The 14,749-nt window shown below is 27.2% G+C and overlaps 3 protein-coding genes across 6 annotated transcripts; 1 reads left to right on the top strand and 2 right to left on the bottom strand.

The window, feature by feature from the left end:
* Window positions 1-3,163: 3,163 nt before the first annotated feature.
* LOC106788499 (DNA-directed RNA polymerase III subunit RPC5) lies at window positions 3,164-7,056 on the bottom strand. Its single transcript, XM_014751814.1, has 8 exons — window positions 6,833-7,056; window positions 6,261-6,517; window positions 5,608-5,801; window positions 5,363-5,535; window positions 5,063-5,273; window positions 4,782-4,984; window positions 4,349-4,512; window positions 3,164-4,260 (listed from the first exon to the last, which is right to left on the bottom strand). The coding sequence occupies exons 1-8, from the start codon at window positions 6,881-6,883 to the stop codon at window positions 3,999-4,001; spliced, it is 1,515 nt and encodes a 504-aa protein (XP_014607300.1). The 5' UTR covers window positions 6,884-7,056; the 3' UTR covers window positions 3,164-3,998.
* A 3-nt stretch (window positions 7,057-7,059) lies between these two features.
* LOC106788491 (vacuolar protein sorting-associated protein 18 homolog) lies at window positions 7,060-12,146 on the top strand. 2 transcript variants are annotated; one of them, XM_014751790.1, is made up of 20 exons: window positions 7,060-7,078; window positions 7,390-7,474; window positions 7,547-7,730; window positions 7,805-7,962; window positions 8,046-8,219; window positions 8,329-8,376; window positions 8,503-8,692; window positions 8,768-8,889; window positions 8,976-9,194; window positions 9,303-9,419; window positions 9,501-9,613; window positions 9,687-9,798; window positions 9,887-10,069; window positions 10,169-10,486; window positions 10,564-10,699; window positions 10,764-10,985; window positions 11,070-11,221; window positions 11,298-11,395; window positions 11,486-11,797; window positions 11,886-12,146. In XM_014751790.1, exons 2-20 carry the CDS (start codon window positions 7,394-7,396, stop codon window positions 11,947-11,949), a joined length of 3,003 nt encoding a protein of 1,000 aa, XP_014607276.1. In that variant the 5' UTR covers window positions 7,060-7,078; window positions 7,390-7,393; the 3' UTR covers window positions 11,950-12,146. The 2 variants fall into 2 exon arrangements, with proteins under 2 accessions (XP_014607276.1, XP_014607285.1); XM_014751799.1 differs by lacking the exons at window positions 7,060-7,078; window positions 8,329-8,376 and having other exon boundaries at window positions 7,097-7,474.
* Window positions 12,139-14,290, bottom strand: LOC106788508 (DNA-3-methyladenine glycosylase-like). 3 transcript variants are annotated; one of them, XM_014751835.1, is made up of 5 exons: window positions 14,217-14,250; window positions 13,992-14,149; window positions 13,515-13,724; window positions 13,219-13,428; window positions 12,750-13,149 (listed from the first exon to the last, which is right to left on the bottom strand). In XM_014751835.1, the coding sequence occupies exons 3-5, from the start codon at window positions 13,642-13,644 to the stop codon at window positions 12,752-12,754; spliced, it is 738 nt and encodes a 245-aa protein (XP_014607321.1). In that variant the 5' UTR covers window positions 13,645-13,724; window positions 13,992-14,149; window positions 14,217-14,250; the 3' UTR covers window positions 12,750-12,751. The 3 variants fall into 3 exon arrangements, with proteins under 3 accessions (XP_014607331.1, XP_014607321.1, XP_014607311.1); XM_014751845.1 differs by lacking the exon at window positions 12,750-13,149 and adding an exon at window positions 12,139-12,736 and having other exon boundaries at window positions 13,992-14,290; XM_014751825.1 differs by having other exon boundaries at window positions 13,992-14,290.
* Between the last annotated feature and the right edge of the window lie 459 nt (window positions 14,291-14,749).

Genomic DNA, 14,749 nt, shown 5'->3' with positions numbered 1-14,749 from the left:
TATTAATTATTTGATATTATATTTTCTTTTTATATATTTTTTAGGTAAATAAACCGAGAATAGGGAAATCTGTATAATGGGTTCTATTTCATTCTCTCCCTACCCCTTTTAAATATAATTTCATAAAATTTTATCGCTACACCCGCCTAAGAAGTTTCACTTCAAAAATTGAAATTGGTAGATTACTTAACGAACTTTCCCACATTCAGAGGTCAGGGACTCTTTTAAAAGCATTTCCTCGAACTCGTCGACTCGTTATAATTCAGTAAGAGGAGTGGTCCACATAGAAAGAATGAAAGAATGGAAGAATGAAAGAATAAAAGAAACATTCGGTTGGTAGGTCTACTACACGTCTCTCTGTGTAAACCCGAACGCGTAAGAAACACTTTCACCGACACCGACGTTCGGCCTCATAAGAGAAAGTTCCAACGCCCCTCTGTTACGCCCCTGTGCTACACAAATCAACCGTAAAGAGGAAAATACGGTGAGAAAAAAACAAGAAAATAGAAGGTGATCTTTTGACCGAGAACGAAAGGACGTTGTCCAAGGACGATTAGATTGTCCGTCCCCCTTCAATTGAACCAATTCTAAATTAGCCCGCCATATTTTTATTTTTTTTACAAATAAATTTTAATTTGTATTCCTAAATTACGCGATTTTATATACATCTTCTTTGTTTTACAGATCACAAGTTACATATTTTATAAAATAGAATGATTAAATAATACATTTTTTTAGAGACTCCGATGTGATTTTATACAATATTTTCAACAATTTTAATTTCATCGTTATGCTACGTACCAGCACATATACGACGCCACTTTGCAAAGATAACTATTATTTACGAACTTAAATTCGTCGATTTTCAAATAAAAAATTTATATCTTTTATTATTGCAAAAGAAATAAGATAAATTCTTTAGTAAACTGACTGTGAGAGATTTTATTTGAGAGACCTTCAAGAAAGATTGCAGTTGATGTTCTTTTGCGATCACGTAACATACCAACAGGTAGATTTATTTCGCCATTTTTTAAACATAACAATTATCTTGAAACATTGTCATTTGTAAATAGTTAGTTAATCTCATCGCCGTTTTGGCAACCTTTTTTCTACGCAATATTTTTAAGTAGCTCTCTTGCTATTAATAGATGCATTAATAATAATACAATGACATCAACTTTTTTTTAACAAAATTCTTACAATTCGTAATAAATTTCAATCTACATACACATAATGCGATAAGTTAGATCATTTTGTTTTTTTCGACTTGTTATGCGGAAAAAGTCACATTTTCTGGTTATTATGAACTCATTAACATATGCAAAACATGTCTATTATATAATCAAAGTCGCGTAGTACGATTAAATAATTTCTCTTTTGTAACTTGAATAAATTGATACTGATATTATAAATGTAAATGTATATAGGTTTATCCGTTTTAATTATAAGTATGTATTTTTATATACATAATATATAGTATATATAATATTATATACGCGCGTTTATTATGTATTATAAGTATAAATAATTTTATATTATACAGGGTGGGTCAAAAGTTATTAGATGATTTTTACCTATTTATTTATTATAGCTTTTTTGGTCTGCATATACAATTTATATTTGTGTGTAATTCTATTTTAAAAATATATATCTACGTTTTGTAACAAAACTCATCAATGCACAAAGGACACATGGGTGGGTTGAAAATTTTAAGTCACTTTTATTTAAAAAAAGAATAAGTATATTTTGGAGGCTTAAAACTAGTCAACCCACCCTCATACATACACAGTTGTATAATTGAATTAAATTATGAAAAAATGTTTAGAATAATCCAATATTTTATTATTCAAATTTATTGATATTGACAAAATTTAATCGCCTTAAAATTTTTAGATTACTTAGGAACTTTTAACCCATCCTATATATAATGTAATATTATATGTGTATAATGATTTGTAATATATTTTACATGACGATTGCAAAAACAAGGATAAACATATGTATCTAATTTAGATAAATTGAAACAAATCTAACTACGAGATTTAACTTGTTTGTTTATAAATTAAATTTGTTTCAACTTGATAGTATTTTATATTACATATCGTTTTACAAAACTGAACAGGACCAAACCAGGTATGCAACGAGATAACTCGCTACTATTTATCCATTTACGTTGTTGGCAATGGCAACGTAACTTTACAGGAAATGCCTTGCTAATCGTAAAGGGGAAAATTCTCTCCAGAGTTAGCGGTGAACGTACATGTATACAATATTGTTTTTTTTTTTGTCTTTTTTCTTATAGCTATAACGAAACGTTACTCTAGATATAGTATAAACATAAAAAAAGCTTAAAGCGATTATAAAAATACGAATACGAGTTTTAACAGGTTGCAGAGTGAAACTTATGTACGTGGATTTTTATATCTTTTTGATGTGTAACATCTTTCCGCTCAGTATATATCTGGGAGTGTATATCTTCTATAATAAATAAAACATATTCTATAGATACAAAAAGAAAGACCATAGAGCAGATAAATAATGATATAATCACATATATGTACATCGTTAATTATATACACGGTAATAGATATAAATATGTGTTCAATATTATTCTTAAAATTATGACAAGTTTATTTTTATTGTATTATATTCATATTTTTATTTTTCACTGTTGTGTAGATTCTATTTATGCTCTGTTCTTTACGTATAAAAATTAATTACGTAATATAAAAAAAAATCAGCTAAAAGTAAAAAATATTTATAAAGAGAGAGAGAATTTATATACATACATATATAAACTTATAGTTATATATGTTACTATAATTATATATATGTATATGTTTTCCTTCTTTCGTTAATCTTAAGTAATGATTAAATATTTTCTATAGATTTAGATGTATTTACATTGATTCATTTCTCAACTTTCTTATTCTTGATTTTTCTTATTAATTTTGTATGTATATAGCAATACAAAAAGAATTGTGACAAATAGAAAAATATCTAGTAATGATATTCCTAATTTTGGATGTGACACATCGCATGTATGATTCATTATACTTACATCAAGGTAAAATAATGATAAAAATATTCATATTTCTATATTAACAGAGAGTAAAACTTAATGTAAATATTTAATTAACTATTAACAAATAATAATTAAGGATTAAAAAATTACTCATTCGTTCTTACTAAATGTGGTTCTAACAGAATAAAAATATTATGTTTATGAACAATATAAATCATCATTTCTTCGAAAACAATCTAATTGTTATTAACTATATTGACAATAAAATGAAAATCTTTCTTCATATTTTATTTCCAAAGTCCGTTATGTAATCAACAATTGTTAATTCATTTTTTAATTTTTCATATCTTAAAAATATCTAGTTTTGCTATATCCAATGGATCGTACTATATTTCAATTCCATGATTTTTCATCTACATAACGAATTTTGCAAATGGACGACTTAAATTTGTTGTATTAGTGATGTAATTTTAATGTTTTTCTTAATGTATTTACCGCACGGCAGTTCTTTTGTATTTTTTTTTCTTAGCACATGACAGTCCATAGTGGAACTTAGGCCTACTAAGTGTTCACTGACCAGTCCCGAGAATTTACATTTTTAGTGGGATGATTATTTTTTGTGATTATTAGGATCAGAAAACTTTTGAATTAATTATGCTCAAAAAACTCTGAATCAATATTAATTACAGACCCACTAATTCTTGAAAAGAATATCAAGAAAAACAGTAGCCAGAATTAAAATCTAGATCTTTCCGGTGAGAAGTAGCGATGATAACCAGTACACTACAAAGGAGGTCACCGTACGGCAGTGTATTAAACAAACATATCACAATAATTGTATAGATGTTATCTCACTCACTATTGTAGATGTAATAACAGTACCTAGAATATATTTTACTATAATAGATAAATGTATAATATATAAGTGCTATTATACATTTATATTTATATCCTAATCTTTCGATGCTTTTGGTCATGTAGTTTCCGAAACTTTTTTAGATCTAATTACTTTCTTATGTTTAACCGTTTCTGGTGAGATGTCTTCCAAAATTGACGAATCTTTTAACTTCTTTCCTCGACCTACGTTTCTTTCTTCATTTTCAGAACCAATCGATTCTCTATTAGATCTTCTTCTTTGACGTTGTGGTACTTGATTTTGCGACATTAATGTTTCACGCAAATGTTTTCGTTTGGCCTCCCACAACATTTCTTGCCTTTGTGCTATTTCTGGATATCTGTATTTAAATAATATATGTATGTATACATATGCTATTGTATTGAAACTTTACATGTAATAGTATAAAATTGAAATAAAGATTATACTTTTTGTAAAAATCCATATTTGGTGATATTGGCAAATGCCATCCTTTTTTTGGCACCTGTACAGCTATGTCAGTAAATATCTCGTTTATTTCGATGGAAGGAATTTTAATAACGGTTGATACAGTCTTTCGATCAAGGTATTGTTGTTCAGTAAACAATAATAACTGAAACATATATATATATATATATATTAAATTAGATTTAACAAGTTAAGCGCCAAGCCTGTTTTGTTGAGCTTTCCATTTATGCCACAATAATCTGTCAGTTATAAAAAAACATTAGAATGCCAACCATTGGTGACCGACGCAGCCTGAACAAAAAGTCTTAAGCTGGTCTTTAAGAACCGACGTGGCGTTTAATGTTTTAAGAAATATTATGAGCAGATGTTTTTTTGGATTAATTGATATTTTTTATTAACATTTGTGATACATACGATGTAATCTCTAGCCTTACACATGAGATCTGCTGGTATACCACTCTTAGACGATTCACTATCTTTAGTATAAATAAGTTCACTATTTACAATCCAGTTTCCTTGCACTAGAACAGCTAACTGCTGTAAATATTTTAATATAGATGCAGTATCGTGTTCTGGTAATATAAGCAATCGTATCGCTGTGAACGACACCACCTTCACTGGAAATAATAATACATTGAGATAATTATTATAAATCAAATTGTTCATATGGAATAATATTATTTTTTCTTACATACTATGTTTAACATGAGTCCTGACTTGATCGAGAAGCGGTAATGTTTTAATATAATCAAGGGACAGGGAATGATTTTTGATATTTTGGATATTTTGGATACTTTGTTCTTGACTATTAGATGGCACTAAAAGTTCTAAATATTGCTTATTTGTAAGATCCAATGAATTGATACTTTCTTCGGTCGATGGGCAAAACATTTCCAAACGTGCAAGCTATAAAAAATAAAAAAAATATTGTTTAAAAATTTTAAGCGTTTAGCAATAGATACATTGGAAAAAAATTAATCAATGGTTATACACACATCGGCTTGTGTACTGTTTACCGGAACATAGTTTGTGTGTATCCATTTTTCTGCTAAACTTATTTTTGAAAAGGTTTGAAAGGATTGTTCCTGCATTTTTTTAACAAAATCTGATTTTTCTCTATCAAAAGTAACACTAACTTGTTTAGGGCCTTCATCTTCTTCTTCGGTATCTATATTATTAATAATATATATATTAATATAAATTAAACGTATATAAATAAAGATTAAATATTTGTATTTACCTTCGTCATTAACTTTAGTTTCTTCTCTAACACGTTTATCACTCTTATCGAGATAATTAAATTGTGGCCTTAATTGGACAATACTTTTAATTGGAGTGATATGTAGCTCACCATCCTGGTAAACAGTTGCCGCATAATTTGTGGCTTCTGGTAATGTACGAGAAGAATGCAAAGTAATCTTATCCATCAGATCGCTAAAAGTAATTGCTTATTATAAAGACCAAATCTTAGCAAATATATTTTTATAAATCTTAGAGGAACTCTATACATAGGATGTTCTGTAATTGGTAATACAAGCGAACAGCTACATGAAAAACTACGTGAACTCTACATGAAAAATTAAGTAGAAAATGTGGAATACAATTTGTTCATATAAAGTTTTGTTTTTGAAGAAAAATAAATTTGAAAATTTTTTAAGCACACGTGTATTTAACTGAGTTTGCCTTCCTAGAAATTAAAAGCCTTGTTCGATAAGATAGTAAAATCCATCGAATTAAAACTGAATCAAATGTGTGTGTGTGTGTGTGTGTGTGTGCACGCATATGATTGATAAATTTTATTCTACATTTTTTACTCAGTTTTATACGTAAAATCACCTCGTGTTTGCTTGTATCATTATATTTCCTTCGTAATACCAGAAATTCTATAAATACCTGTCAAAAATTTTGGCGTCGTCTTCTTCATCAAATTTAGAATTACCATCGGCATTAATAGCAATTTGTCTTCCTTTCATTTGATCATAATTAATACTATACGTATCGTAAGCTATTTCTAATCTGACCTCTGTATTTTCTGGTTTTATAGAAGAATTCAAAAATGTTGCATCATCATATCCTTGTTCAGCAGGACGTGTAGGATATTGGAAGATGAATAATTTATTCTCAAGAGTTTTAGATAAAAATATTGGAATCTAAAAAATATCCAATATTTAATATATAATTAAGCTTTGAATTCTTAAATCGTTTGAAATAAATGAATATACATATACACAAAAAAAGAAATATACATTGTGCACAATAAATATTTTTAGGTTAAGTGTCCTTTAATTAATTAATTTATAATGTAAATAACTTCAAGTAAATTATTAATATATTTTATTATTCGAAGAAACTTTCAATCACGTTACTGCAGAAACGCTTAACCTCAAAATCATAAATGTTCGATAGGACATGTAATAAGTATTTATATAAAAATAAAAAATAAATCAATATATTATTAAATTTACCTCTTTAACCACCGGATCATCATCGCTATCCGTCATATTTAAATTCGACATTTTTAATATATTTTATTATAGATTTTTAAGAGAGTGAAAAACCCCCAAAATTCTCCAAACACGTTGCAGGACTAAAACCGTAAAATCAGTATTTGCACGCGTTCACGTTTGAAGATCAGATGACCGAGATAGAAAATTATCTCTAGATAAAAGTAGAGACCTTTAATCACTGCTACCAACAGTACGAGAAACGTTGTACGTATTAATATTATAAATTATTCTCTTTAGTCGTTTTTAGTATCCTATATTCTTCTCCATCGTAGAAATAAAATTATTTAAAACTTAACAATGGATGGTGTACAGTTTTATATATTACAATAATAAACATAGTTAAAAAAAAATTATGTATTATTGTTAATATAAAATTCAACTTTGATACTCATATGATTCATAATTGTTATCTGAAATAAATAGTTCACATAAATGATAATAGTTTACATAAATGATAAATTTAGTATAATCTATTAATTTTATTATCACACTGTTTAGTACAATTTATTATTCAGCAAAATGACTTCGATGTTCTATCAATACGAACAAGCATCTCAAAGATCTAAACAAGTGGTCCCTCCACCAATTCGAACAGATATTGTAAGTTTACATTTATTTTATTGTCTAAGTTTAACGCTATTTTTCTTATATTAATAGATAATATTGTTACAGAGTACGGCTGGATTCATTCAAATGAAATTACAAGATGACAGTCCGATATTCACTAAACAAAAAATCATTTTTTCACCTTCAGATAAAATTATTCATTTAGTAGTCAGTAGTAATTTAATTGTAATAGCTATGGCTAATAATGTTCTTCTTCGTATTGATATGAAACAACCTGATAAAGTAGAAGGTATTGTGTTTATAAAAATATATAATTCTAATTAATTAATTTTAATTTCTAAAAGACTATTTATATGTTTGCAGAAATTGACATTTCCAAATACGCGGTAGGAATGAAAATATCCAATTTATTTTTAGATCCTTTAGGCTACCATTTGCTAATAACATTAACATCAAAGAATGGAGATAATCCTCCACCAGAATTATTATATTTACATAGGAAGACCACAAAATTAAAACAAGTATGCTGAGATACAAATCTATTGTGTCACCGTACATCAATAATTTAATATGAAACGTTATGCTTTTACTTTCTTATTTTTAGGCTGGAAAGTTCAAAGGTCATGAAATTACAGCAGTAGGATGGAACTTTTCGAATACTTCAGAGACAGTAACTGGACCAATTCTTTTGGGCACTTCGAAAGGTTTAATTTTTGAAACGGAGATTAGCGATGGAGATAAAATATTTAATACGAGCTTGGAACAATATTGGCGGCAGGTAAATTTGCAAAGCCTTACGTTATTCTAATAATATCATTAGTACAATAGATTAACATAACATTATAGTTCATTGGTTTGTTTTATTCCTTAATTCATTATTTCCAAAGCTTCCTAACTATTTACCTCTTTACGGTGCTAAGGAGGTAGAAGGATTGGTGAGTGGGAAATAACTTATTTTAGCATATCAATGGTGTGTCTGTTCATTGAAGCTATAACAATCATATTTGATATTAATAAAGCGAATAAAATATTATTTTATTATTAGACTTTGATTTTTCTAGGTATTTGATATAGGAAAGAATAGTAAACCTCCAATTACTGGTTTAGAATTTCATAAATTACCTAACTCTGATAAATATATGATTATTGTGACTACCGTTATGCGTATTTATCAATACATTGGATCTGTACAAAATCCTGATGAAAAGCCATTATTACAACAAGTATTTAACAAATATTTAAATATACAAGGTAAGTAAATACTGAAATTATTTTTTGTATGTCAAATGAAAATATTTTTGCTAATAATTAATTTTATTTGTGTAGAAAGTTTCATTGAAATGATAAGCTCATTAACTTATTCAAAATTACAATTTTTCTATCCATCGCTTGGTGCATTACCAAAGTCATTTGGCTGGTTGACCGAGACAGGTATATTGTATGCATATGTAAGTAATTAATTTGTTACAAATTGATGTAAATTATATAATTTGAAAAATAATAAAACATTTAATCTTATTTTTTTCTATATTAGATAGATCCAAATTTATCAGATCCAAAAAGTGTATTGGTAAAGCAACAGATGATAACATGTCCTGAAACGAGTCTCATGGGAAACAACATATCTTATATCAATACTATACCACTCTCTTTTGTATTAACAGAATTCCATGCTCTATTACTTTATCCAGATCGTGTGAAGGGCATATCGTTATTAAATCAAGATCTTATTTTCGAAGATATATATAATGATGTATATATGATTAATTTTTGCATTATATCATACATTATTTATATATGTGTATGTATATATATATATAATATTATATATTTTCTATTTTAATAATATATTTTAATGTAGACAGTTGAAAAGTTACTCAATATTGTGAAAGATCCGGTAAACCGCAGTATTTGGGCATACAGTGAAAGAGCAGTCTTCAAATATAAAGTAACCAAAGAAGATAGAAATGTTTGGCAGGTATATATTTTTTTCTATTAATAATTAATAGTTAATGAATACACACACACATTGTATAAAGAACAATTATATTTTTTCTAGGTTTATCTAGACAAAGAAGAATTCGAATTAGCTAAACAATATTGTAAAGATAATCCAGCATACATCGATCAAGTACTAGTGAAACAAGCAGAAATGTTATTTAAAAATAAACAGTAAGTAGATTCGAACTGTTTTTCGTTATTTATTTATTAATACTTATCTAATAATGTTATATTTTGTTTTTAGATACGAGGAAAGCGCTTTAACGTACGCAGACACTCACTCATCTTTCGAAGAAATTTCTTTGAAATTTTTACAAGAGTGGCAAATAGAAGCTTTGAAAATATTTTTAAAAAAGGTAATCATAAATTTCATTTTATTTACATTTTTTTATTTCATAGGTATACAAATTTATTAATAATTTATTTTGTATAATTTTCTTTTAGAAACTTGATGGTTTGAAATCACAGGATAAGACTCAAATAACCATGATCGTTGTGTGGGTAATAGAATTATTTATGAATCAAATGGGAGAAGTAAGAAGCAAGGATAATTCATATACACATAATCCTCAGTACATAGCATTGCAAAAACAATTTGACAGTTTCCTCTCTATGCATAAAGTTGAGGTATGTTATTATTTTTGTTTGAAATCTATAAAAATAAATAGTTATCTATATGCTATCTACAAAAGATAATTAATTTATCCTTTCTTTTTCTTTATACAGGAGTGTATAAAGAAAAATCGTAAAATAATTTATGAATTAATGTCAAGTCATGGTGATAAAGAAAATCTAATGCGTTTAACAATAATGCATAGTAATTATGAAGAAGTAATACGACAACATTTATATAAAAATAATTACTTAGAAGCACTAGAGGTATTAAAAAATCAAACTAACAAAGATTTATTTTATCAATTTTCTGGTACGTTGCTTCAAGAATTGCCACGTCCTACCGTAACTGCTCTAATTTCGCAAGGATCTTTATTGAAACCGTCAAAATTGCTTCCGGCTTTAGTATCTTGTAATAGCGACGAAAAACATGTAAGAGGCTTTCAAAAATATCTAAATAATATTCTTTAACATATTATATTAATATTTTCTACTTGCATTGTGCATAGGCTAAAGAGATCATCAGATATTTAGAATTTTGTGTTTATAAACAAAGTTGTCAGGAGCAAGCAATACATAATTTTTTACTTTCACTCTACGCTCGTTATAAAGAAGAAGAAGTTATGCATTATATTAGTTCGCAGGGTAAGTAATTATTATATTATTTTCATACTTTGTTCTTTTATAGCATAATCATATTTTCTTTAAGGCCAGTATATCGGTATGGTACATTACGATGTACATTATGCCTTAAAACTGTGCCAGGAGGCTGGTTTAACAGAGGCATGTGTACAGTTATCAGCTTTGCTTGGTTTGTGGACAACGGCAGTAGATTTAGCATTGACGATTAAAGTCGATCTTGCCAAACAAATTGCAGCAATGCCCTCCGAACGTGACGATGCTTTACGTAAAAAATTATGGTTAAAAATAGGTGATATATAAATTATTTCTTATTTTTTATCGCATTGTTTATTGAAGGAACAGTAGTTTTCATTCTTATTTATTTTCTTTTTAGCTGAACATGTAGTACGTGAAAAGAACGATATACAACAAGTAATGGAATTTTTACAACAATGCGATTTAGTTAGGATAGAAGATATTTTACCATTCTTTTCAGATTTTGTTACGATAGATCATTTTAAGGATGCCATTTGTAAATCCTTGCAGGTAAATAAATAGAATAGAATAATAATTAATATATGCATACATTTTAAAAATGTTATTATTATTATTATTCAAATAGGATTATAATCGGCATATTCAAGATCTAAAAGAAGAAATGGAAGAAGCAACGAAAGCAGCTGAAGTTATTAGAAAAGATATACAAACTTTTAGAACCAGGTATATTTTATGTTACACATCAATATAATATAAATACTTTTAAAAGAATATTAAAAATACAAGTATACAGTTATAACTGTAATTTTACAGGTGCACTTTCGTAGATGCGAGAGATACATGCAATTCTTGCGACGTCCAACTATTATTAAGGCCTTTTTATGTATTTCCTTGTGGTCATAGATTTCATAGTGACTGTTTAGTTGCTGCGTTAACGCCTATGTTATCAATGGATCAACGAACAAAACTTGCTGATCTTCAACGTCAACTTACAGTTATTTCAAATAGATCTGAAAATACAGCGGCAGCTAGATTGGCACCTTTACCTGTTAAGGACCAAATTAAAGCTGATATCGATGAATTGGTAGCTTCGGAATGTTTATATTGCGGAGAACTAATGATAGAGTAAGTTATTCTTTGGTAAATTATAAAATATTGTCTATTTGTTTATTTATAATTCTACAATCAACTTTTCTTAAATATTATATTTCAGATCAATCGATAAACCATTTATAGAAGAAGAAGATTATGAAAGAGTAATGAGAGAATGGGCATAAATACAAAGTGGAGGTATAGTAAAATGTTTAATAAAATACGTAATAAAAATATAAACGATGATGTTCGCTTTGTTTAAATATTATTGTCTATTCGTAATTTATACACCGAAATAAGTCACTATTTTTAAAGCATTTTATTTTTATTTATATAAAAATGATATATTATGAAAAAATACATGAAATATTATATGGTTTTTAATCCAATCTGCAATTTATTTATATTCTACAGTTTTGTTTCTTTCTGTCCAGGAATAAATTAATAAATGTGTATAAAAATTCAATTTTTCTCTGTACTCTTAATCCAAGTACTTTTTAATAACAAACATGCAAGAGAGACAAATTACATACTTAAATAATAATAATATCATATTTTTCATATAGTAATTATCAATTTTTTAGGTGTTTATTATTAACGCTTCCGCTTTTTTGTCACGTTTGCTGACAGATTTATTACCATAAATATAATAACGTAAGGGTTTGCTTGACCATTCAGGACCACAACTATCAATACCTATTCTTGCGCATTGAATAATTTTTATTTTTTCTTGATACGAATCATCTTCTATCCAAAGACTTTTCCATTCACAGAGTGAATATTTATTATGATTTTTTTGTAATTGGAAAGACATACAAAGTTTTGAAGGTCCATTACAGAGTTCGTGTACTTTGAGATCTTTGATAGTTCCTTTCGACATATTTGATTTTTTTTTCAAGATTCGTTGACTAGTCATATATTCCATACCTTCTAAAGGGTCGAGAGCTCTTATCAATACAGCACTTCCATCACCTAAAATCTTAAAGTTTATGTGTTAGCTTTGTACTCTTTATTACATTTGCTAATATTAGCATTTTCTAATATATAATAATGAAATAATTTAGTCGGTTGTTCGTCTACTAAATTTTCAACATTTACAAGTGGTACTCTGACAATCGTAGTGGATTTTTCATAAGGATCACTTTCGATCCATAAATAATTACAATTATAAATTAGTTTTTTATTAAATTCATCTTCTTCGATAACGAATGACGTACAAATTTTAAACGAGTTATTGCAAAGATCAGTCGTTTTAAATTTTTTAACATCCTTTGTTATTTCTTTTTCCTTTTTGTTTTCTTTAACACGCATATTTTGAAGCAATTCCATATACTCAAGACCAATTAAAGGTTCCACAGCTTTGATTAATACATAAGTATTGGATTCTAAATTATTTATTTAAAATAGTCTTTGAAAAAATAATTATTTATATATAATAAAAATTCTTAACTCACCCTTACTAGATATGTTGAAGCAATAATACATGCCATAAGTCATGTATATGTAAATCGTGCCAGGTGACATGTACATTGGTATGTTGCGAGGCGTAACTTTGTTTTGATATGAATGAGAAGCTTTATCAATTTTACCTAAGTAACCTTCTGTTTCCACAATTCTACCTTTTAAAATCGTTCCATTTTCTAACCGACGAACAAGTACTTTTCCTATTAAAATATAAAAATAATATTTTATATAAATATTTTAAAAATATACATATGCTTTTTTGTGCATGTAGACTAAATTTAATTACCTAAAAGATTTTGAGCAAGATCTTCGCAGGGTGTATCATAAAATTCAAATGGAAGACGAGACGAACATATTTCTTTTTCCCAAGGTGTAACGGGTGGATCCTCTAATTGTTTTAATTCATCTTTCATCATTTCTAAATCAACTACAGCTCTTATTTTTTTTCTTGTTACATTTTTATCCGCATCAGATATTTCTATGATTTCTTTCTTTCCTACAAAGATTTTTTATCAGTACAAAAAAGAGAATAATTTTAATATCAATAATATTTGTATTCGATTATACCCTCAAAATCTTTTAATTTAATAGTTTCTAATGATTTATCGTTTTTATTTCGTAATACTTTTAAATTTATTTTAGATTTTTTAATTTGTTTATCCTTTGATTGAAGTAACTTCTAAAAAGAATTATATATAATTATAAATGAAAAAAAATAGATCAACAGATATTTTCTAATTCAAATTTATACAGAAAATTCTACCTGTTTCGTTTCTGCAACCATAATTGTTTCAGAAGTATTATTTTCATTAGGATTAATTTTATTATTAACAGAATGAATCGTTTTGGTTCTTTTCATTGAGGAATTGTTAAATGTAGAACTAGATATTTTACGATCGATGATTCTTACTTTTGTATATTCTATTGAAAAATAATTCTGTTAAAAATATTAAATAATCATTTTATAGAATATGTTATGATAATTAACCATTAAATTTGATTGCTCGATACAAGAATATGTTCGAAGTTGAGCAAGAGAGAAGATAAACGTCAAATGTCAGTGGTACCACCATTAAATTTAAAATCAAATAAATCGAGATGTATATCTCAAGATAATTTTATTTAAATATCTACAATTAGATATATTTTCGTTGTGGCGGTAAAAGTGAAAAGGAGAGGTCATAAATAGTTTTGATATTATTAAGATCAACGCTATGCAGATTTGTTGTTTGTTTTTATTTACATTGATTTAGTATAATATTGTAATAAAATTATACGTACGATTTTGGACTGTATTTAACGTTTTATAATTAATAAAACGTTGGAAAATTTTATTCATCGACGACATGTACCTATATTCGTAATATTCTACGATATTTATCAAAATGATCGGCAAACTTTTGTTAGGTTATGTATAAAGAAATGTTTCTCAAACTTGTTTTTTCATCCAATTTCAAGAACGTAAGAGAGAATATTTGTATTTCAAATGTCTCAAAAAAAGAAAATCGTGTCGGATACTAG

The sequence above is a fragment of the Polistes canadensis genome, unplaced genomic scaffold, assembly GCF_001313835.1.
Source record: "Polistes canadensis isolate GaletaPanama2010 unplaced genomic scaffold, ASM131383v1 scaffold_5, whole genome shotgun sequence".
Lineage (NCBI taxonomy): Eukaryota > Metazoa > Arthropoda > Insecta > Hymenoptera > Vespidae > Polistes > Polistes canadensis.
Note: the sequence above shows the minus strand (reverse complement) of the source record. Positions and strands in the feature narration are given on the sequence as shown.